The sequence below is a fragment of the Eschrichtius robustus genome, chromosome 17 (assembly GCF_028021215.1).
Source record: "Eschrichtius robustus isolate mEscRob2 chromosome 17, mEscRob2.pri, whole genome shotgun sequence".
NCBI lineage: Eukaryota > Metazoa > Chordata > Mammalia > Artiodactyla > Eschrichtiidae > Eschrichtius > Eschrichtius robustus.
Window position 1 is genome coordinate 15,071,193 of NC_090840.1, and position 25,719 is coordinate 15,096,911.

Sequence of the window (25,719 nt, forward strand, 5' to 3'; positions counted from 1 at the left end):
ATATATATTAGTGTGTATATGTTAATCCCAAACTCCTAATTTATCCCTCCCCCTCCTTTCCTCTTTGGTAACCATGTTTGTTTTCTATGTCTGTGAGTCCATTTCTGTTTTGTAAATAAGATCATTTGTATCATATTTGAGATTACACGTATAAGTGATATGATATTTGTCTTTCTCTGTCTGATTTACTTCACTTAGTATGATAATCCCTAGGTTCATCCATGTTGCTGTAAATGGCATTATTTCATTCTTTTTTATGACTGAGTATATTCCATTGTATATATATATATATATGTACCACATCTTCTTTTTTAAAAATAATGTATGATTGATTTTATTTTATTTATTTTTTATTTTTTGTTTTTGGCCACGCCACATGGCTTGTGGGATCTTAGTTCCCCAACCAGGGACTGAACCTGCGCCCTTGGCAGTGAAAGCATGGAATCCTAACCACTGGACTGCCAGGGAATTCCCAGTACCACATCTTCTTAATTCAGTTGTCTGTTGATGGGCACTTAGGTTGCTTCCATGTCTTGGCTATTGTAAATAATGCTGCTATGAACATTGGGGTGCATGTATATTTTTGAATTATGGGGTTTTTTTAAGCTAGAAAAACACAAACGGACATGATTAACATGAAGTTTGGGATGATGGTTACCATCTGGGGAAGGAGTGGTAACCAAGAACATCAGCAGTATCCATATTTCATTTTAAAATTTAAAATATATATCTGAAGCAACTGTGATCAAATGTTAAGCTTTGACAAAGCTAGGAGACATGTTATTTATTCTATTTTTCCCTGCACTTGAAATATTTTACAAATCAAAACGAAGAAAATCAGAAAATCAGCTTGTGGGACTCCCCTAACTTTCTGAGAGTAGAGTCAAAGAGATTAGGCTCTAAATCTTTCCCAAATGGTCCCTGGGTGCCACTCTGAGAAACAGAATAATGAGCTGATTAGACCATTGATCTGGCTCAATGTGGCATTTCTTAAATTCTTAGGAAATTGGAGTGGTGCTAACATCTCAGTAATGCTGACCCAATGCTTCTCTTAGATCATAAGGAGAATTAAGAAATCTTAAATACATGGAAACACTTTGTCTAAAGCAGAGGTCACAAATGGGATCTATAGTCCAGAGCTAGCCCACAGATGTGTTTTGCTTGACCAGCACACTTTTTAAAATCAAGGCAACATTTTAAAAGATCAGGTGATTTTACATAAAAAGAAAAAAAATCCAGATTCCGACTCTTCTTGAAAGTTCAGAAGAATGAGGGCTTACATTCCCATGAGGCAGCCATCAGTTAAATGCTTGAAGGGGAGTCAAAGCTGCCCCCATTAGGTGGGGCGTGTCCTCCCGAGACCCTCACGGTCCCCACCACTCTCCACTGCTCCCCAACACTTAGGCCAAGGAGCACTTGCTATTTGCCATCATGCCCATCCTGCTGATTTTCATATAGTCAGGGGAAAGTTCTGTATACCCACATCTCTATCAAACGTAGAAAACTGGAAAGACGAAAGCTCTGTGATTTTTCTTGTACCTGCCTACCTTCTCTGTCTAGCCCGTAGGCATTTTTACCTCCATTCCCCTAAAAAACTAGTCTCCACTTTTAATGGCCTTTAGCTCTTTAGGGGAAAAAAAATAATGAGTCCTAGTGACCTGGAAACATGCCAGACAGATTTATTATCTGCTTCTTGGTCCCTTCTTCCCCCAACTTGTTTTCCCTCCTCTGGTTTTAGCTGAAACATCTGTTTTTTTCTTTCCTACCAATTTCATAGTTTTGGTAGAAAAAGGTATACTGTGTGATCATGTTATCTTTTTAATGCTTTCAGAATTAAAATTTTCAATAGACCAATAAAGCCATTTTTAATATGGGAAATATCACTGTTTAAGGTTCCATACTTAACTGTTGGCATAGGAAAATAGCAGGGATGTGCTTTAGCACAGGCCATTTATATATTTAAATCATTAACCTTACCCCATCTTAAAACAATGGCGTCTAGAAACAACCCTGCACATTTAATGAGTTGTGTTTGCTTGTCATTATCACTCATCAAACCATGAATTGTTGCAATTCACACAGAGGTGTGTCGCTCTATGAAGCCAGATGTGTATGAATGCCACATATCTGGGACTTCCTTAAAGGATGATGATGACAAAATTTATTATTGAATTTCTGGTTCTGTGAGTTTTTCTGGACGTGATGAACAGCCTCGATGAAAATGTTCATGTTTGATAGTATGAAATATTGAATAATCAAATGCTAAGATATTTGAATCAGGAAAGGCAAAGCTTTGTTGTAAAGTTTAACATGTACGTGAAGTAACAAGCTCTCTGTGTGATTTTGGTAAAGTCATTCCGATTAGTGGGACATTTTCTCCCTCCTGACCTTTTTTCACACATGTGATTTGGGAATAAATGAGTTGAAGCCTGTAGAATGATTTAAATTCCTGGCTATGACATCCCCACCCCTGCAAGAGCGAATGGCAGATGTCCCCAGTCCCAACCTGGAACTCTGGCGCTGGGACAGCTTTTCTTGGCAGCCCCAAGATTCAGCTGTGGCCTGGACCTTCCCTGTCCTCAAGCCAGCCCAGTCAGCAGTGCCCCCATGCCAGCTACTGGACTTAATTACGGTCACTTCATAACATCCCTGTCAGGCTTCCACCTCACAGGACAATTTTAAATGATAATGAAGTCAGGCTTCTTGCTTAAGAGGGGCGTGGGGAACAGTGTGTGATGGGTGGAGGGGAGCTGATATCTCTCAGCCAGCATTAACATTTTATGTCTTGAAGCACAAAGCAGTTGACCTCTGTCTTAGTCCGTGAGGACTGCTCTAACCAAATATCATAGACTGGGTGGCTTAGTGACTTATAAACAACAGATATTTATAATTATTATAATATTTATAATTATAATATTTATAATATTATAATTATATTATAATTTTTATTATAATTATAATATTTATAATATTATAATTATATTATAATAATTATAATATAATTATATATAATATATAAAATATAATTATATATAATAATAATATATTTATATATAATAATTATAATACATATAAATATATAATAAATATAATATAATTATATATAATATATAATTATATATAATAATATATAATATATAATATAATTATTATAATAATTATAAATATAATTATTATATTTATAATTATCAGGTAATTATTTCTCACAGTTCTGGAGGCTGAAAAGTCCAAGATCAAGGCTCCAGCAGATTCGGTGTGTGGTGAGGACCCACTTCCTGGTTCATAAGTGGCTGTCTTGTCACCGTGTCCTCACATGGAGAAAGGGGCAAGGGAACCCTCTGTGGCCCCTTTTATGAGGGGCTGATCCCATTCATGAGGGCTCCACCCTCATGACCTAATCACCTCCCAAAGCCCCACCTCCTAATACCATCACCTTGGGTGTTAGGTTTCAACCTATACATTTTGGAAGGACACGAGAAAGTTCAGTCTGTCACAACCTCTGTATTCTTACCTTAGCTTTGGAATTCAGATGTGATTACAGATAGGGAGATGGAAAAGGCAAGAGTAAAGGAAACACGTTGGGGCTGAGGTGATCACAAAGTAAAACCGCAGCTCATGCCATTTGCTCAGCAGCCCTGCTAACTAGTCCGGGGAGCTATTATTAGCTCCATTTTACAGCTGAGAAACACAAACCAAAAGAGGGTAAATGGCTTGTTCAAGTTCATCTGTGACAAACGCCCAGATGTTTCCCCCCAAGTCCAAACCCAGGGCTCTTTCTCTTCTCGTGCTCACGCTCCTAAGCCCTGCTTTGGGAATCTTGTTATGATTCTTTAGCCTTAAGCTTCATGTCATTCCTATGAAATAATTGTTCTGATAACGAAGAATCAACACGATTTGCATTTTAGGCACCAAAGGTCTGAAACCCAGAAGAAGTGAGGAGCTTCAGCTTAAAACAAAGCTGAGTCCTTCCAGCTATAGGACAAGACATGGTCCCATCCACTGCTCTCAAGCTGGAAATGCGTAATTATGAGTTGTTTTATGCAGAATAGTGTTTGGTAGTTTCCCAATGAAAAATCAATGGTGCGATCATAGTGGCTGTAGAAGCAGGACGAGGCAGTGTTGTTGGCTGACATTAATCATTGCACAGCCATAAAAGAGAAGAAGGAGGTTTTTGCTTACCTTGTTGGAGTGCAGTGACTCAGCAGAGGGAAGAGGTATGATTCCTGTGATCCATCATCTGTGTCTACGCAGGGGATCCGAGATCAGAGGCAGCAGTTAACACCAGTGTGACTGTCGGCTTCTGAAAACAGACACGCCTGCAGCCCACTCACCCCGACCTGGGCCCGAGCTACTTTAATCACTTCAGCCCCTAAGAGGGCAGGAGACAGGCTTTAGTGTCTGTTAGTATCTCCCCTAAGAGGCCGGATGAAGCAAGATATGAGATTACAGAAAATGAGACATATCCTGACTCCGAGCAGACATCATTTCTGTGTCTCAGTCTTGAGAACGTCAGTGTCACAGCCAGGACTCAGCCTAGTTGGAGCTTAAGAGCGTGGTCTCTGAGCAGACTGCCTGCCTTTGCATCTGGGTTCTGCTGCTTAGGGTCTGTGTGGCCCTAGGCACGTTGTTTAACCCTTTTGCTCCTCAGGTTTATCATCCTTGGTATGAGAGTAATAAATAATAGCACCCGCTATGGAAGGCTATTGTCAGGGTTAAATGAGTTGCTACACGGGAAGCACTTAGAAGTGGGAGTAAAGTAGAAAATCCACGAGAGTAAAAGTATGAAATCAGTGCTTCCTCTTCCTCTCTGCCCACCTTACAGCCTTGGAAGCGGTCTAAGCCACTTAGATCACTTAAAATGAGGCACCCACTAAAGTCTCTTCCAGCTTGAGGCTTCCCTGGCTCTGTGTCAGGCCTCGAAGAGTTCTGCAAGAGTGGGGAGGGGCCGCGCCAGCATCCTCAGGGAGCTTGTTAGAAATGCAAATTCTCTGGTCCTTCCCCGGTCTTACTAAATCAGCATCTCAGGGTGGACCCAGAAGTCTAGGATTTAACATGTGCTCCAGGAGAAGCATTGTTGGAGAAGCATTGTCTCAGAACCTTCTCCTTACTGAGAAACGTGAAGCCACATTCAGGAACCTCACATTCGGGAACCCCGCCTGTGGTGCTACCGTGGCCACAGTACCTGCAGGGACCAGATGTCTTCATTGTTCCCTTTGACATGTGGGCCGGTTGGAAGCAGAGCATTTGGAGGGATTTTTTAGTTCCTCGGTACAACCATCTCAGTCAATTAAGAAAAGAGAGATACTTAGAATGAGAGGAGAGTCCTGGCTGGGGCAATTATGATGCAAGGGGCTAAGTTTTAGTCCCCAGTTTGTAGATTATTTGACCTTAGATCAGATTTTCACCTCCCATCCTGTGCTGCGGTCCAAATAAGTCTGTAAACTGGAGGTTGCAGCTTTGTGATTCGGGACCTTGGAGGATGGCCTCCAGCTGCATTTTTTTTTTTTTTTTTTTTTAAATTTGAGTCCAGCTAGGCTCATAAGGAAACTCTGAGAAGTCATTCTTTGACATGAAACGACTGTTAGGCAATAAAAATTGGTCAACAGTGTTTGCTGAGTTTTCCCAAAATTCAAGCTATTACCATAAGTAATCACTGCAGTTTTCTAAAGAGGAAGGAGTAATAAGGGAATGGACTTTGACATCAACCTCGAACTCTCTCCCCACTCCTGCGTCTCATTTCATGTATTTTCTCCAGGCTCTTTCCCCCTGTGTGATCAACCAACACAAATATAAAACACAACATTTCTAAAATGCACTTCTTTGATCTTCTATAGGACATATTTCTTGTTAGTTACTTCTTGAGTAACAGTGAAACCATTACTTTTCCAGTTTTCTTCCCAGGCTGAAAACTGTGAGTCAACTCACAGCCTTCTGAATGCATTACAACGTCTCTTGGGTCCGCTGCTTAAGAGTCCTTCTATTTTAAAGGCACAATCCACTTCAAGTTCTTATCAGCCCATGGCCGGGTGGGTTCAGCAACCTTTTGGCCGTACCCTTGATGGACCAGCCTATTCCCCACTCCACCCCGCAATGCACATACTTCCATTGCCATGGCAACACCTCTCTTCGCCTTTGACAAAGAACTTGCTCTGCCGTCATTTTGTCGATTCTGTCAAATCCAAATATCTCTGCCCAGCCTCCAAGCTATTGGCTAAATCTGCTGCCCATTTCATCAAGAGAAGTCTTCATATTCGTTTTCATTGCAGAAAATCCACGTGCCATTTTCATCACTCCACTTACTTCTTCCCACCTCCAGTGCACCGTGCATACCACCTTCCCCGTGCTACCCACAGTACACTTCGACCATCCCATGTTTTTCTTCCTCCTTTCCTTCCATTTGTCCTCATCTCGTGTGGCAGAGCTCTTATTAAACATTGCCTCCGGTCCCCGCTGTCTTTATACGTCCTGCTACTGCTATATCCACGCTCACGTCTACCTTGCTTTGCAGATACCCCTAAGCAATTTTCATATGTAAATTCTCATCTGGATGGTTTACTGCTGAAGATGAGAGGCAGCAGAGAATTTTCCATTTCTTTTGTTAGTGCTGCACTCTGGGGGATCCGTCCAGAGAGTTGAGGTCAACAGAATGAATGCTCAGCATGAAGTCGGTGCTCACTGCATGTTATCCGCTGATGGCAAAAAGGTTGCTTGATCCCCTGAATACAACCAGGGGAGAGAAAGCAGTTAGGAATCCTCCTAACTGAAGCATATTTTAGGGAGCTCTAAGGAGGCCCAATTAGAAACCATCTTTTCTGTTTTCATGTGAATGGTAAGAGCTCGTATGTGAAAAAAAATCAGGCTAACTGTGGTTTTTGGATGGCTGCACGCTTCTCTTCTGCTCTGAATGCTTGCCTGGTTTGCATTACGATTTCCTTCCTTCTTGGAAAGCTACATAGACTTTCTCCCTTTCTTTGGAAGAAGTAGGACCTGTTGGAAATGTGAGGCTCCAGGATTGAAATGCAATGGCCTTGGCTGTAGTGCTCTGTAGTGCATTTCTTGACAGGTCCTGAAAAGACTATTGAATTCTGGCCTGAGCTTTTTTTTTTCCTGCAGTATTTGGATGGGTTTCAGCTTCCATGTTTGGCTGGATAATCGAAATAGGTTTTTTTTTCTTCCTCAGCAATCGTATGTACAATTTCATCCTTTACAGTTCAAATGGCATACTTTACTACTATGCAGATACTTTTGAATGCAATAGAATCATAGCTCTTTCACAAACAAACAACCCATCTTTTAAAATGACGTGGAAACAGGTGAAAATATAAACTGGTCGTGCTATCCTGGTAGAAAAACTGGCAGGTATGTGGTGAGTTTGCTAGAGAATACCAACTTACATTGAAGATCTTTTTTTAATTAAACACAGGCATTTTGCAAACCAAAACTACAATGAGAAATCACCTCACACCGGTCAGAATGGTCGTCATCAAAAAATCTACAAAAAATAAATGCTGGAGAAGGTGTGGAGAAAAGGGGACCCTCTTGCACTCTTGGTGGGAGTGTAAATTGATACAGCCACTATGGAGAAGAGTATGGAGGTTCCTTAAGAAACTAAACATAGAACTACCAGACGACCCAGCAATCCCACTACTGGGCATATACCCTGAGAAAACCATAATTCAAAAGGACACATGCACCCCAATGTTCATTGCAGCACTATTTCCAATAGCCAGGACATGGAAGCAACCTAAGTGCCCACTGGCAGACGAATGGATAAAGAAGACATGGTACATATATACAATGGAATATTACTCAGCCATAAAGAGGAACGAAACTGGGTCATTTGTAGAGACGTGGAAGGACCTAGAGTCTGTCATACAGAGTGAAGTTAGCCAGAAAGAGAAAAACAAATATCGTATATTAACGCATATATGTGGAATCTAGAAAAATGGTACAGATGAACCAATTTGTAGCACAGGAACAGAGACACAGGCATAGAAAACAGACGTGTGGACACAGGGGAGGAAGGGGGGTGGGATGAACTGGGAGATTCGGATCCACATATATACACTACCATGTGTAAAATAGATAGCTGTACAGCACAGGGAACTCTACTCAATGAGCCGTGGTGACCTAAATGGGTGGGATGGGGGGGGTGGGAGGGAGGTCCAAGAGGGAGGGGATACATGTATACATATAGCTGATTCACTTCGTTGTACAGCAGAAACTGACACAGCATTGTAAAGCAACTATACCCCAGTAAAAAAAAAAAAAAACACAGGCATTTTGGAAGGACTTTTACTTAATTGGAAAACTTCTCCCCTCTTTTATTTCATACGATGAAAACATTCTATCTCGTTATCTCTACAGTGTCTGTGGCATGGTGCGAGTGTGGTGGGCTAGGAGTTTTGATGCTCTGTTTTGATGCTCTCTGATAATCTTCAAAGGGCTGCTGGCCTTGGACTCTGCTCCGTCTCTAAAATTCTAGCTTTAGTGATCAGATAAACCTGCTTTTCTTTTTTTTTTTTTTCTTTGTGATTAAGGAGGGGAGAAGCTGAAATGTGTTTTTATTCTGCAAAATACTTGAGATGGCAGAATCCCAAATGTTGCATTTTGTTCTAGAAATGAGAGCTCGTCAAATGATAGACTCCTTCAAGCTAAGGAAGAGAAATGAACAAGTCAGGGGGAGCAGAGTCCCTGAGTGACGTGACATCGGTGGGTGATCGTGCGGTGCTGTCTGTTAACAATGCTGGCCATTGTGCCTTCCAGGGTCCCTGCAAGTCATGAACAAAACCAGAAAGATTATGGAGCGTGAGGGGGCCACCTTCACCAACGCCTTCGTGACGACGCCCATGTGCTGCCCCTCCCGCTCCTCCATGCTCACGGGCAAGTACGTGCACAACCACAACATCTACACCAACAACGAGAACTGCTCTTCCCCCTCCTGGCAGGCAGTGCACGAGCCGCGGACTTTTGCCGTCTATCTGAACAGCACCGGCTACAGAACAGGTAAAGGGGGAGCTTTCCAGCCCGTGAAGCTCTGGTAGCGCACCTCTGGGGGATGCACTGCATGGTGAAATATATGAAGTTCCAATCAGTCCCTGAGTGGAAGGAGCCGAGGCTTGTCTCTCTCAGCATCCTCCCCGTCCCTTACTTTCCCCTCTGATGGACGTCCCAGAGAGAGGTCCCTTAGAGAAAAGTCAGAGATTCTCAGCAGACACGTTAAGAAAGTGTTGTCCCCATCAGAGCAACCGGCAATCGGAATTTTCCAGGGGAACCTGCAACAGAAGAGTTTTCATCCCATGAACGTGCTTACCTCAACCTTCCACATCTCCAGGCATCCCGGCGCAGCTTGAGGCTTGTCTCAATTGTTGGCAAATTCTTGCCGATTGGGTGAGAAATCATCAAGCGCTTTGAAATTGCTTAGCACCTACCCCAGGATCTGGGGCACAATAGATTATCAAAACTATTTACTGAATTCGTACGTAACTGAAAGAAATAATCCAATGAAGTGTACCTTATTAATTCATCTATTTATTTACTCATAATTAATAGGATTGGGAATTTCTTTAGCTTAGTTTTGGTGACTTTTAGATCTCAAGTGTTCGCCCCCATCTCCCAGGAAAGTAGGGCATCCCAATTGCTACATCTTCTATCACTGTTTAACCTACATAGGTGAGTGGTTTGGTTAGTTGGTGTTTTGCAAACTGGGGACCTCCTTCCAGAGAGGTCATGAACATCATACCAGTCTAAGAAAGAAGCGAGGCTCCTTCCTGTGAGGTTGTCCCCAAAGCCTTTATTCTCCTAGCATTTATATGCTCTCCTTGGGTTTTCTGAGCATTTCTTTATGAAAAGAAACAAAGGTATTGATTGAGGGGCTGTAATGAAAAATAATTTTTTCAGAACCACCTAGACGTATTCATAAGAATTAAGGGTGTCATAATTAAAGCTTGTTGAAAAAGATTTTCAGGTCTGCAGATTCTCTATTCTGAAGAGTTAAGAGGAAAGGATGTCAGATAAATGTATTCTCTCAAATCTCTTGTAAAAATGAAATTAATCTTTTCCACTGGACTTAGGAAATATGTGGCCATTTGCTTCTTTGCAGAGCGCCTTGTGGGCACTTAATACTTGTTATGTATGGATGAAAATATTGATTGTGGATATGATAGCACTGTCATCCACAGGCATTCAAGAGCTCCACTCACAGAAGAAACTCCTCCCATGAGCCTCAAGGGTGTTTGCTTACGCTTCAGAAAGGAACTGGGTTACTCAGAGTGCCTTATCCTGAGTGTGTTTTCCCACATAAGTGATTTAAGTTTATAGCACCTTTCACCTGCGAGCTCTAAAGCAATTTGCAAATCTATCAAACATCCCTGTAGGGTTCATAAACAGCAAATGTACTTAGCTCCATTTTATAACTGATGTGGGGGTTTCAAATACTGTGTGACCAGCTCAGAAGCAAAATCAGAAATGGTCCCCTGATGCCTGATTCCTGATTTTGACCACCAAATTGTGTTTCGTTTGCAGGAAGCATTGTATGAAATCAGTGCCTTTCAACTCCCAGGCTCCCTTATAATTTAATTCCTAGTAGCAGACAGAGAGAGACGGAGAGGGTTGGAACCTAGGGAGTTAGAACTCTCACTGTATCCAGACCCGTGTGGACGGTGTCCATCCTAGGAAATGGAGATGCTGGTGCCACAGAGAACCCTGCCCAGAACTCAGAACTGTCGATAAGGACTTGCTAATTCATTTCAGGGCTAAATCAAGAAAGGGCAAAAAGAAGATAATAAGTTCTGGACAGATAGTGAACAGCAGTGTGGCTATAGTTGACAGTATTCTATTGTGTACTTGAAATTTGCTAAAAGGCTAGATCTTGGGTGTTCTCACCACAAAGAAAAAAATGGAAACTAGCAAAGATGTGAAGTGATGGATATGTTGATTGGCTTGGCAGTGGTTAATATTTCACAATGTCTACGTATAGCGGACCATCAGGCTGTAAACCTTACAATTTTTTTAAAAGATTTTTTAATTTTTTATTTATTTATTTATTTTTGGCCACATCGGGTCTTAGCTGTGGCTCTCAGGCTTCTCTCTAGTTGTGACACGCAGGCTCCAGGGTGCGTGGGCTCTGTAGTTGTGGCCCCCGGGTTCCAGAGCACGAGGGCTCTGTAGTTTGCGGCACGCAGACTCTCTGGTTGAGGCGCGCGAGCTCAGTAGTTGTGGTGCCCGGGCTTAGATGCTCTGCGGCATGTGGGATCTTAGTTCCCCCACCAGGGATCGAACCCACATCCCCTGCATTGGAAGGCGGATTCTTTGCCACTGGACCACCAGGGAAGTCCCACCTTACAATTTTTTTTTTTAAGTTTTTTTTTTTTTTAATATCTTTATTGGAGTATAATTGCTTACAATTTTCGATTGTCAATTATATCTCAGTAAAGCTGGGCAGCGGGGAAGAAAGGGGAAAAAAGGGAAATTGATATTTGATGCTTGCTTCCTCTGTACCAGGCACTTTAGCTAAGTTTTCTCACCTAATTCTTCCAGAAACTTTGAAAGGATTTGCCCATATTGCCAGTGAAGAAACCAAAACTCAGGAGGATTTATCTGAGGTCACAAACTAGTCAGTGACAGACTGAATCCAGCACACCTGACTCCAACATCTTTCCTCTTTCTTTCTTTATTTCTTTATCTTATTTCTTTACATATATTTCTATCATGCTTCATTCCGAAGTGCCTGGCAGAGACACATAAAACATAATAAGATACAGAGCAATAAGGACACTGTCGAATGGAAACGAAGGGTAGAACCAGTTAAAATCAAGGCAAAGGCTAATATGCAAACTTCAGGCATGCCACGGAGTTGTAGAGAAAGGCTGCATATTTGGAACTAACTTCCAGATGGCAAAAGCAGAAATGGAAATGCCATCCATTACACAGCTCACTGGGTCACCAAGAAAAAACAAATCTGTTGCTTCTAAGAAGTGGAGTGTACTCTGGAACTTGTTTCAATTATCCTGTGCTGTGTCCACCCTACAAGAGCTGGAATAAAACTCAGAGATAATTTAGTTTTTCAATTCCTTTGTTCTCAGACGAACAAATTTAGACCTACAAGATTAAGGTGACTTGCTGAAGTGACACATCTGATGTTCTAACAGGAAGAGTGGGCAACAGGACTTTGGTCTTCAGGCCTCTTTCCAGTATGCTACCCTAACCTTATGGGTTAGGTCTAGGATGAAGCCGCAGACCATCAGGCTTTCCCGGGGACAACTGTCAGTCCTTTGGTGCAGCCCAGTAGGCCTGCTTCAATCAGTTGTCTTCTTCAGGGAGAGGAGATTTGCTCCTGGAAACTAACTCAGATTCTGAAGCCAACCTTCTTCCCAGGGGTCTAGACACTTAGGTAATAATGGAATTTATAGTGAGTCATCCTGTAAAGTAAAAGGAATTCTTTAAGGGAAACAGGACTTTTCCAAACACTTAGGACTCGTCCAAACACTTAGCTATGAATAGAAAACGGATGATATACACTCAGGAAAATAAATTTTGATGTGCCCATTAGTAAATCAGAAAAATGAAAAATTGGAAGACTAAAATGGCAGTGATAATGAGCTACATAATTTAAATTCATCTTTGATGGGAAAATATTGACATGTCTCAGACGATTAGGAAGTAAAGATGTCTCTGTGACAATAATTATCGATCCAACCAGGGACAGAGACCCATTTGAAAATCCACAAATAAGCACATCAGGATGACAGACATCTTAGGAAGTTAAGAGAATTGGTGAGTAGGTATTAAACCAGCATATTTATTTATGAGCCACTAAACTAGTTGGGGGGTGGGAGGAGCCAATATATAAAGATTTTAATGTTTTCTTAATAATGAGTACGTTATTTGGAACATTTAGCTGAGAACCTAAGAAAAATAATGACGGAAACTGAACTATGTATTATACATAAATATCCATGTAGAGGAAAGCACAAAGCAGCAATCAGTTTTATGAAGAACAACTCAGAGAAGACAAATTACTAAGAGGCTTATTTTGGGAGGCATCCAGAATACATGGATTTAAATGAATTGAATTGATCCAATATTGTATTTACCATTGTGTGACATGATTTTTCTTTTTCAGAACCAAGGCATATTTTTGGACTGGCTGTAACTTAAATTTTTCTAACTTTACTCATGGAAAATATGACTCTACAACAGCTTAAATGTTTAAGAAGGGAAAATACAGTAACGTGTCTATTGCATTTTATGTTCTAAGTATAGTGGGAACGATACTGGATTATCTATCATAAAAAGGAAAATTCTGCCTGACTATCTGCTCAAAAAATTTTTAGTTTAAATTTCTTGTGAGGGTATAGACATGAATGTAAAACCTGGCATAAATTTTAAGGTAAGAGTAATAATCCGTGTTTTTTTTTTAACATCTTTATTGGAGTATAATTGCTTTACAATGATGTGTTAGTTTCTGCTGTATAACAAAGTGAATCAGCTATACGTATACATATATCCCCATATCCCCTCCCTGTTGCACCTCCCTCCCACCCTCCCTATCCCACCACTCTAGGTGGACACAAAGCACAGAGCTGATCTCCCTGTGCTATGCGGCTGCTTCCCACTAGCTATCCATTTTACATTTGGTAGTATATAATAATCCATATTTGAGAGGTAGCATCAAGTGTTAGAAAAAACCCCTGAACCGAATGGTGGAGAACTGGAGTCACATCCTTACTCTGCCTTAAACTTGTTTTGAGAACTTGTCCAGCCCAGTTTTCCAACCTATATAATGCAGAGATTCTTTTCCTGTCCAAAACTATTATATATTGTAATTTTACTATAATCACTGTAATCATATTAATTCCTTTAAAAATGATAGTGTTCAAATTATAATCATAATACAGGATACGTAAAATCACATGTGAATTAAATTTTAGTCATACTAATTCTTCTTCATATCACTGGGGTAGAAGGGCCAATATTTAATAGAGACCTGCAATAAAAATTTTTGGAGAGAATTCTTTTTGTAACAAAACAACGTAGACAAATTAATCAATTTTCTAGTTTCGTGTCTTTTTACATTACAAAATTTATTTATGTTACTTACAGCAAGTATATTTATTTATTCTCTAATATGAGATGTTTTAAAATGTAGAGTTCACTAAAAGTAAGACAAAGTAATATTCTTATTTTTATGAATTGTGGTATTATCGATTTTTGATAAGTACACAAGCATAAGATATAGCATACCATAGTATGCTATTTATTGAGCCACACTATGCTTAGAACTATACTAGACATTGGTGTATGAAGAGATATAAAGTAAGATTCCTGTCTTTGCTACACTTACAATCTAGTTGGGGAAGCCAGACTCACATGTACGAGGTCACCTAAGAGTAGATCATAATTTTAACTTGGTTCAAAATTATGTAAATTTTTAGTTACTACCAGTGAAGTCCTGCCACCCCAAATCTAATAATACATGGAGTAAAAGCTCAATTAGTGTATCATTTGTTATATTCAATAAGATTTGACTTCCCTACAGCATCAGAAATCTTTTGTCTATGTGGGTACTATTGCCGACCTAAAAGTAGATGCTTTTGCTTTAGATGGCTCAAGGGAATTTTTCTAAGTATTATGTAGCAGGCAGCCCTGGACAGAAGTAGCATGGCCTGAAGTCAACAGTCGTTATAATCAGGTCTTTCCGACCTTTCTCCCTGTCACCCAACAACCCCCTGCCACCTTCTTAAACAACTGTGAAGGGAAGTGTTTAATGGCCCAGAGAAAAGAATGATACAGAAGGAGGGGTAGGTGGTGTGTTAGTGACATATTCAGACAGTAGTTAAGTTGGGCTGAATTGCCAGTGCCAAAGGATAGAAAAACTTCAAACCACACCCAATATAACGGCAATACGGGCGAGAAAATGTAGTTCATCTTAGGGAGGGAGAAAGAGATGTAATACATCTGGAGGAAAATAATTAGAAGCCCAGATAATCAGTTGCAGAGCATTGCCAGGAAGCGTAATGTTGAAAGAGGCCAGGGGTGATTACAAATGAGCCTCGGTCTTAGGAGGCAACAAGGAAGGCCGAGTAACTTGAAGCTGACAACGCTGGGTGCTGCCTCATGACGCACGAGGTCCCCGGTCTCTCTTGGAACCAGTGTGATGGGTGAGGCAACATCTGGAATACTGAATACATTTTTTACACCCCATTAACACAAAGACACCGAAAACCTGGAGGGAGTTCTAAAGCACATAACAAGGACTATTAAGAGACTTCAAGGAATAGTTTATAAGGGGAGGATTAAGAGAAAGGGCAATAGCCATGGCAATGGGTAGAAGACAGTCCTAAATAATCTAACGGGTAAAACAATGAGGGAAGGGCAGGAATGACTTGTTATGGCTTCCCTGAGAGGAGAAAAAAAAAAACAGAGAACAAAACTAAAAGTAGCAGGAAAAAAAAAAAATCTAAAAACTAATTAAGCAGGAAAATGTCAGCCAGTTGGGAGAGAATTTGTTGCCACAAAGTAAATCAGATTGGGGAAGAAAACTATGTAACCTCTCAAACAATGTTTTCAGATGCACAAGTGCAGAACTCTAGAACAGGATTTCCTTGCATTGCAGGAGGGTAAATTATTTAAAATCAGAGCACAGATCATTGAAAGGCTAATGATCATAGCCATGGTAATCATAATACTGGCAGTGGCAGCATTTAATAAGCCCTTGTTATGTGCCAGGTACTGTTTTCAGTGCTTTACATATGTATTAATTCTTTTTAATCCTCACGACGATCGTACCACTATTATTGTTATCATCTTCATGTTTTTCCAGAAGGGGAATTGGAGGTAGACAGAGGTTAAGTAACTTGCCTCCGGCTGTATAGCTAACAAATAACAGAGCCAGGATTTGAACCCAGGCAAGCTGGCTCCAGGTTTTATATTGCAAACCACTATGATCTTTTACAAAAAGAGAGAAAAGTGAGAAAAACCCCTGGGGATGAGGAGCAGGCCAGGGGAAAGAAATGGCCTTGAGGTTATTAAGTGAAAGGCTTCTGGAAACAGTCCCGTTCTGAAGTCATGCTGGTGGGGTGTGGCTTTGGTCCGCCGCCTGTGACTCTTAAATCACGTTGCCTTTTGTCGGAAAGGAAAATCATCTTGTGGTTCGATGTGAAAAGGTGGTTAGTCTCTGAAGACGAGAACCCCTCATTAGAAGAATTTCTACTGCTCGGAGCCAGCTCAGAGGGAAACCCTGAGTCATAGCTGACATGAGACCCTCTGACACTTTGTCCCACACCCATCCACCTGCTCAGGGACCCTGGCAGAATCCTCAAGCAGTGGGTGTTTGGCTAACTGACCACCGGATTGATTTACTCATTTGCAGATTCAACATATAAACATTCATTCAACAAATAAATAAACATTGCTGTGTTTCTCAGACTTGAGTCAGCTCTTCAAAGAAAGTAAATCCAATGGGAAGTGTCAACTTTTCTAACTCTGAAGCTCTCCTCTATGAAAATATTTAGACCAAATCAGCTTTTTAAAAAAAAATCATAGCTCAATTGAAAACACAACATTTAACAAGTCCAGAACAGGTACCATCCCCAGAAGACATGGGGCTCCATGAAGCCCAGTTCAAGAAATAAAAATTCATGCAGCCCCTAGACTACATGCAAGGATGAGGGGAGGGTGGTCCCCCCCTTGACAGAAGAGGTCAAGGCAGTGTTTGCCCTCAAAACCCTTACAGTTTAAGGGAGATTAGGCTTTTACGTGAACATAACTATACCACAAGGAAGAAAGCGAAGACAGCTTCAGAGCCACAGAAATAAAGTGCTGTGGGATCGGGGCAAAGACTGGAATTGAAATGGCTTCTGCTCTGGGCTGATTCATACAGAGGGTGGCAGAGAGAGTAGCACAGGCAAAGGTGGAGAGGTGGAAACCAGAACAAGTAGAGGCAACACGTTGACTGGAGAGAGGGACGATTCACAGAGACGTGCAAGATGGGGTTGGAAAGAGAGGGATTTTTTCCAGAGACAAGGAAGGGCTTGGATGGCAAGGTGTCAAACTCAATGTGATTCTGCAGGTGAGGGGGGGCCATCCAAGATCATGAGAAGGTGATGTGACCCGAGCTGGTCTTCAGGAAGCTGGCGGTGAGAATGGAAAGACCCTGGAGCCTGCATAGGAAAGCCAGTCAGGAGACAGTGGGCCCCCATGAGGGGTGTCAAGTAATCAGGAAAGAGGGACAGATCCCAGAGCTCCGACCCCACTAGAACCTTCAGGCGGTAGCCGCTGCACAGCAAGGGGAGCCAAGGGGCAGGTGAGGCGCTGGATGGCCACGCCTGGTGAGTGATGGTGCCACTCCGAGAGTTAAAGGATAGCTAGAGAAGTACCTGTGGAAGGGAAAATTATTCATGTTGTTCTGGGCAGTTGCATTAAGGAGCAAGGAAAACATTCAGATGGAGATATTCTACAGGTAGTTATAGATCAAAGATGAAAGCAAGCTAAACAGAGATCCCATCACGACCCAGAAATGAAATACGTTGGATAAGTTTGAGGTTCAGAAATGTGTGCTTTAAGAGCAATACCAATGAAGTGCCTGGATTCTAGGATCTGTATTCATCGTTCCAAGCCAGTCATCCAAGAACTGTCTTTCTTCCTGTATGTAAGTGCAGGCGTCGGGAAAACCTGCTTAATGAAGCCAGGGAGTGGCTTTGACATGCAAGGCAACTGGCTGACCTTGGACATGGTCTCTCCCTAAAACAGAAGATTGAAACCTTCTAAAATTTAGAAAAGTTAAAACTTGCATGAGTGTGTTTGTATAGACACAAATGTGTATAAATATATATTCACAATCACATACATACACACATACGTGCACCTATATATACATATATAAGGCAGAATTTTCCTAGTCCTTCCTACTTGCAGGGAAGGCTATGTATGTGGTTAATGGGGTGAGCAAACCCATTAACCACATACGTAGGTCTAGGTTTACCCCCAGGAGTGCCTGTTCTCTGAGTGTAATTACACTGATTACAAAGACCACCCTCTTTCTCTCTCAGAAGTGTGCCAACAATACATTTATGGCTACCCTTCTGAGAGTTATAAGGTCTTAGAATTCAAGAACTAACCCATTTTGGTCCCCAAATCTCAAGCTCCCTTGCTTTCTCCTTCACCCGCCTCCTATTGTCATCTTTGGCAGAGGACAAATTTGCAGTTTCCCTCTTTAAAAGGATCAGTAAGCCCTGTTGCACAGTGTGGCCTTCCTTGGGTGTGACCATGCCAAAGTTACAAATGTGAAGTCCTTCCAGTGGCCTTTTCAACGAGCAGCGGAGTTTTTGTGGCACATATACCTCTATTTTACTATAATTCTATGAAAATTAGTCGTCTAGGTTGTAACTCCATGTTGCTAGAATTTTTGATTATCAGTAATAAACACATTTGCAAAATACACATAATGCAAACGCCGATGACATAAAATACATGTGACATAAAAACCCTGACCACGTCCCACATAAACGGAGTTTACTACGGTTCCTTGGCTGGGAAAATGTGTACTGTCCTGATAGGCAAAAACAAAGACAAGTTTTTCAATAGTGGTTTTGTAATTCGCAACTCTCAAACAGTTAGAAAACTAATTTTATCACAAAGACAACTTTCAGTATTCCAAATTTCATACTGGCTACTTCTCTGATTCTTATATCAACTTAACAAAAAGGTACATTCTGCTTTTATCACTTGCACTCAGAGTATCATGATCATGATGGCGATTTTACTGAACTATAATCCATGTACTTGGGCACTACTTTTATTTATTCAAAAGGAAAATGTATATGTGTCACCTTGCTAAAGGATGAAAGTATTACATGAGTGTTATTCTGGCATCCACTGTTACCAGGTTAACTTTTGTTTCACTGCCTTTTTTTCAAGTCATAATTTCATGTTGATGCATTTAGTTATGCTTAATCATTTCATATGAGAAAATAATCCTTTTTTCCCATTGCAGCCTTTTTTGGAAAATACCTCAATGAATATAATGGCAGCTACATCCCTCCTGGGTGGCGAGAATGGCTTGGATTAATCAAGAATTCTCGTTTCTATAATTACACTGTTTGTCGCAATGGCATCAAAGAAAAGCATGGATTTGATTATGCAAAGGTAATTTTCAGGCACTTCTACACTGCATCAATTTACTTTGTGCATAATGGGGGAAAGCCATTTTCAGTGTGTTAGCCCATACACTAGATTGGCTTTCTACATTCTCACAGTATTAGAATGAGAAATTTTAAGGTAATTTTAAACTCCAGGCAAGAAAAACGCTCTCAAGGAGCACTGACTTTGAATAGTGATTTTTTTTCCATTAGGATGAAAGGCCATCAGCCTTTGATGAAAGTATTATCAGAAAAATCATAGATGCCTCCACTCTGTCTTGGGATAATTTTTGGGTTTTTCCTCCTCTAGAGGACTTATCCACATAATCATATGTTCATCTCATACTGTTTTGCTTTTCACTGGGGTGAAAGTATATTCTGTCTATGGCTTCCAATTTAGATGTAAGAATAACAGCAGACAAGTGAAATAATCAAAAGTTGAGAAACCACATTCTTTGCTTTTACTCCTGTCTGATCACACTTTGATATTGACAAGGACACCTACCCCATGGCAGCTGGAGTCCACAAAAGTCTGTAAGGCTGTCAGTCCTACGATTTCCAAATCAGTTCATAGAAACTGAAATGGACATGCCCCACAATTCAATCCTAGGATTTCCAAATCAGGTCATAGAAAATGAAATGAACATGTCCCACAGTTCTCTAACAAATGGATTCCAGATTAGACTTTGTAAAAGTCACACAGGTTTTGTGATTGGCAACTTAAAATAAAACTATTTCCAGATCGCTTAAAATAAAACTATTTCCAGATCGCAAGAGTGGAGGGGAAAATATCTTTGAATTTAGCCTGCTAATTAGCCTAAAATGCCTTCTTCCCTCCTAGCCATATCCATCTCTTCCTCCTTTATCTAAAAGAAGCCGAGAATCTGCTCTGTCTCGCACAGGTCACTAGGAAACAGCTATTGGTAGAAGTCAGAAAGAGGAGACTTGATCTAACTTTGGCACATTGCTGTCTTTCCACTTGGCCTGATTTGAGCACAGGGGACTTGGGGTGAGGGTGTATGTCTCACTCTTTCATACCCTTCAGAAAACAATGCATGCAAATGAATGTGTATTAGCAATTCACAAACATTGCTAATAGGTTTCCAAACTCATCAAAGTTGAGAGCTGGCAGGGAGGGACCTTGGAGGCAGATTTGAGCACTGTCCTACCAAGTGCACTAATTGTCACTGCTCATTTTTTATCTGTGGGGATGCTTGTCATGCTTAACCTTTCTTTCCCTGTTGTCCTAAGGAGAGGAAAGTAATCAAGATTCCTTCCAAAGACTAAATCAGCGTAACTTGCCCGTTATCACAGCTGATTAAGTGTCAAAGACAACTGTGTCAAAAAGAATATGTATCTTTTTTTAGGGAGGAAAGGAATGAAACAGACACTCCCATGGAGGAAGGTGTTAGCCTGTGGACTTGTCCTAACAATGACATGTGACACAGATTTGGTCCCTTGGGCACTGCTTTTGCAGCTGTTCTGGTCCTTGAATCTACATGTGATTAGTCATGCCTAGGAGCCTCTGACGGTGCACATTGCCTAGACACTTTCTGAATAAACTTTATACTGGAGTTCCAGGCCAGTGATACACACTTAGAGGAAGCAGGTGTTTCAAGTTTTCATTTTTTCTTTTTTATTCCATTTCTTCCCCCTCTTCCCCTTATTGCTTTGCATCAGCCCCTTGGACTGCCGGTTTAAGTCATTTTATTAACAAGTCAGGCTCCAATCCCAACAGCTGGGTAATTTTAGTTGTGCAATTAACAGAGTATAATCTGCAGGAAATCAACTGCTCCCCATATTGAGTGTTTCTAATAAATTAATCGATAAAATGTTGCCACTCTTCCCTGTGCACCCAGATTTTGGCCAGGACTTTCATTAGCATTTATTATGTAATTCTCACAGGTGAATTTTTAATTTAAGGGAAAGATCTTTTCTTTTGTTTGTGCATTTATGCATGTGTGTGTATGCCTGTGTGTGTCTGTGTGTGTGTGTTCTGCAACTGTGAATTTGTAGTGGGCATGGGTGTTTCCTGCCCTTGAAGTAATTAAATTTTTTTTGTCAACGAATTACATCAGCGAAACCTGAGAATGAAATATGTATCCGGTGTTTCATGTGCTGGAGCATTTGTATTGCCAGATCTGATCATTATCTTGGGCAAACGGGACTTGACCCTTTTTTTTTTTGCTAATTGCTAAATTGCACGTTATTTTTAAAAAAAGGTTTGTGCACGTTACCACTTTAGCAAACCTAGAAGGTAACTGGCAGCTGATTTCCTCTGTCTCCGGAAGATGTTTTGCTCCTTTGGGAAGTAGTTTCCCTTACTGCTTAAGATCTTACCTCCTCATTCAGTGAGTTGCTTCTGAGGGAAAGCAGTATTCAAATGTGATCTGATGAATGTCACCTTTTGTAATTTTTGTTTTGTGTCAAATGTATGTTTCAGGACTACTTCACAGACTTAATCACTAACGAGAGCATTAATTACTTCAAAATGTCTAAGAGAATGTATCCCCATAGGCCCATTATGATGGTGATCAGCCACGCGGCACCCCACGGCCCCGAGGACTCAGCCCCACAGTTTTCAAAACTGTACCCCAATGCTTCCCAACACATGTGAGTAATAACCTCAGCTCCGGGACCTGCTGAACGCGGGCCTCTCCTTTGCTCCCCATCTCGCTCCTCCCCTGCACCCCGTTTCCTTCCACGCGGCATTTCCATGAGACAGGAACACCGGCTTCTGCCCCGAAACCGCGGAACAGGCAGACCCTGAATTCAAGGGCTTGTCGAGGTGGTTTGATTAGGAATCACATCAACATTTGTAAGCGGCTAAATGAAAAGAAAGAGAAGCATACGGGGTGAATGGGGGGGCGATTTTGATCAAGGGTTTCCTTCAGTTGCCTTCAATAATATTCACAAACGTGATCTAATAATAATAATGATCAAGCAGTGTGTTCCTCATAGCAGCTGGGTGGCAACCCCTGGTCTGGTTATAAAAACCTGGGTGGATTTCCTGGGCGTGGACTGTTGCAGCTTTGCAGCAGATGTGCAATTAGCATTGCTGCAGAGGCAGCTGGAGTGGGCTTGCCCGAGAGGCCTTCTCAGGTCACGGCTTTCAAATAACCTGATGTTTCTTTTTAAGAGGAGGGGGTGGGGAGACACAGAGTGGAGGGCTGATGGCATACAGGGACAGGACAGAGAGCAGAGAGCTGTAATATGCGGATCATTCTCACTAGCTAAAGTCGATGCTTAGGCAGCAAAGGACGTGATGTTGATTTTCACTCTGTCCTCACACTTTCTTCTTATCCATTGCAATAATGCACAGTCTTCTACGCAGAGCAGTTGGCTCTGTGTCTGCCTAAAGTTTGACCACCAGAGAGGTAGGGAACAGGGTACTGATGTGTTTCCTTCATCACTAAACCTCCGGAATACATTCTTCATCTGTTTGTGCTTAAATATCATCCCTTTTCATCCACACTGATTTTCTAGCTATGATCCCAGACAGAAAAAAAAAAAAAAAAAGATTAAATATACTTCCTTACGACAAGAGGTAAGTAACTACGGAAGGCATTCTAGTTGCTGGTCAAGACATATCCCTGGAAAACTTTTTCTTTTTATTCTTATTTTTTATCTTATTATAACTAATAAACTGCTGGGTCCTGGTCAGTGGTACTTAGATCCTCTCTATCATATCAAGTGACTTAGAAAGAAAGAAAGACAAGAACTGACAATACGTATGAAGCCAGGGTGGGTGCCCTACTGAGCATGCCCAGGAACTTGGAGGGTGAAAGTGTTTTGATGCATAAAATATTGTCGACAAAGAAGGTTGCCCCAGCATCTGGGGAATACGGTCTGGATGAGCCATTGTGCTTTGGAATCAACCCTGTGGATGGATATACAAGCCTCTGAAAACCTACCCTACGTATAACTATGCAACTAAATTCATGAATGAAGCCCATGAGTGGTGAGTTGCTCTCCATTACCAATCACTTGCAAATTTAGTAACCAGCTGGTTCAGTGAGAGAAAAAGGTTTTTGCAGGCTTCTTCCATGCCCTGGGACCCGCCTTTCTCTTTTCTTTTGAGTCAGAAATCTCTCCCTTTGTTGCGTTAGCAGAATCTCAGCCTAAGGTGATTTTCCACAACTGTAAACTTCACTGATGTTTTCCCGAGTTTGAGGACAAGAGGTTGACAAAATGTGTTTTATGGCTCCTTAGAAGTCAGCCTGCCTTTGAAGCTTCAGGGCAAGGTCCTGAGCCTACAGGAAAATCAGCCACAGGTCAAGAGGTTCTGACAGCTCAGCGGCATGCACAGACAGCAGTGCAGGACCAGAGGAATCTGCAGAGTTCTCGGGGCCTCAACAATGGCTTTTTTTTTAAAAAAAAAAAAAGCATCTCTGATTCCAGCAATTTAAAATTCTATTAGTTCCACAAATATTTATGGAGCTCCACCTGTGACATTGTACAACATAGCAGGGATATAGGCACGAGGAAGACACAGTTGCTAACCCTGGAGACCCAATGAACTAGGACAGAGGTTGGCACACAGGGGCCAAATCCAGCTTGTCACCAGTTTTTATAAATAAAGTTTTATTGAAACAGCCATGCTCATACAGTTAGGTATTGTCTATGGCTGCTTTTTCAATACAACAGTGGAGTTGCGTAGTTGCCACAGATACTGTACGGCCTGCAGTGCGTAAACTATTTACTGTATGATTCTTTACAGACAAGTTTGTCCTGGTCCCCTGCTCTAGGGGGTAGTGTCCAAATAGGCTTATCAGCAGCAGGCCCAGAAGTAAGTACTAGAGCAGGGATCCCAGGGGCTGTGGAAGTTTGGAGGAGGAAGCATGCACATCTTTTAGAGGAACCAGGAAAACTTCAGGGCCCAGGAGGCATTCAAAGTGGGCCGCAAAGGATGGGCAAAATTTCTGCAGCTGATACGCAGAGATTGGGTAGATGATTTCAGGAAGAGAATATGGTGTGGAAAAGTGGTCGCCGTGTAAATGAGGCCATCTAAGATGTGACCTAGGAAAGCAATAAGGGATAAAGCTAGAAAGAGAAATTCACAGAATATTGAGAATTTGTGTAATTTGTATGCAACCATAAGCAGAGAGTCACTGGAGGCCATTTAGTAAAGGCAGAATGACATCATATGTGACTTGATCATTTTCCCATGCAAAGTTTCCATTATTCCTTTTTAATTCAAATAAACCACCTGTGTGCCTTAGTAGTGATTCTATAAAGTGAAATCTGCACATGGCAGAGTGAAAAGTTCTCAGGCCTTGGAGCCAAACAAGCGTGGGTTCCTATCTCAGTTGTCCTCACCGAGCCTGTGGGCCGTTTCTTTAAGCTCTCAGAACCTGCATTGTCTCATCTGTAAAATGGGAGTAATAACTAGCACCTTGACGTGGTGTCATGAATGACAATTAAAAGAGGCCCCACCTTGGGCCTGGGACACAGAAGCCACTTCATAGATGCTAATTCTCATTGATCCTTTCTGTTAAGACAAACCATAAAAAACTGTTCTTTCTGGATTGGATCTTTCTTGACCTACAAAAAGTGCTGCTTCGTTTGGTTCAACTTAACGTTCAGGGAAAGCAGCTAGAGAAAGGACGAGCTGATACTTGTCTGTCGTGACTTGACAAGTCTGTTGAATAGCTAAGACCCGCATTGATGAGGCTCTCACATCTGGCTGTTCTAAAAACACAGACAGGAGAAGCACCAGCCTGGGCTGTGTTATCTTTGCCAGGTGCAAAATGTGCTATAGGCAAGTGCCAGTTTGGAGAACACCCTTAGCCATAGAAAATGAAGATTCACACAGTGGGTTGAGTGATTCAGCTTCTGTTTGCTGCTGAGCTTGGGGCTTTGTGCACCTAGAATGGGGAGATCCGCTGTGTCTCCTGCAGACCTTCGAAGCCTTGAATTCAGGGCATCTTTGTTGTAAAAGTCTCCCCGGCTGCCGCTGGAGGAAAGGGCTGGAGAGAGTCCGTGTGTGTCTCTTGTCACTGTGAGTGACTGCCCAGGTTCACAGTTCAGTCCGCACACAAAAGGAGTGAGACAAATTGAAGACAAGCTTTCCATTGTGGCGCTTGGAGCTCCTGAATGGCTGGTTTCCTTAGCGAGAACAGGAGCAAGGCATTCAAGCAAAGGGATGCAAGAAGTTAAGTGCTTTGCAGAGATATTCGGCAGGCCCTAGGAAAACAGAACGAGAAGCTGTAGGCTCTCCCCTGTCGGCGGGGGGATGCAAGCCATGTGAACGCTCTCCTTGAGGTCACCTTCCTTGGTGGTCAAGCATTATCCAGATGCCTTTCATCCGCCTTGGGTTAGAGCTATCTGACCCCCTCAGCCTGCAGCGAATGTATCGGGTTTCCATGGTGTTCGCCGTTCCAACAAAGGAAGGAAGCCAGTCCAATGTTGAGGCTAGAGGTTATGCCAGCCAGCTAAGAATGAGAACAGATTACAGACGGACGGAAGACACTGTTTGATCAGACAGTGGCTCAGCGGCTCCTGGCCTCTGAGAGTTCTGAGGGAGCCTCCGTCATGATAATACCTATAATCACCGTTACCATAGAGCCCTTCACTATGG

General features: G+C 41.8%; 1 protein-coding gene across 5 annotated transcripts in view; it reads left to right on the forward strand.

Moving 5' to 3' along the window:
* The window catches only part of SULF1 (sulfatase 1), a 160,926-nt gene that overhangs the window by 91,361 nt on the left and 43,846 nt on the right, over window positions 1-25,719 (forward strand). For all 5 annotated transcript variants that reach the window (XM_068525459.1, XM_068525458.1, XM_068525456.1 and 2 more), the window contains 3 exons: window positions 8,767-9,006; window positions 18,995-19,146; window positions 21,583-21,752. In XM_068525459.1, the coding sequence (XP_068381560.1) occupies window positions 8,767-9,006; window positions 18,995-19,146; window positions 21,583-21,752 (562 nt within the window). The remainder of the gene's footprint in view (window positions 1-8,766; window positions 9,007-18,994; window positions 19,147-21,582; window positions 21,753-25,719) is intronic.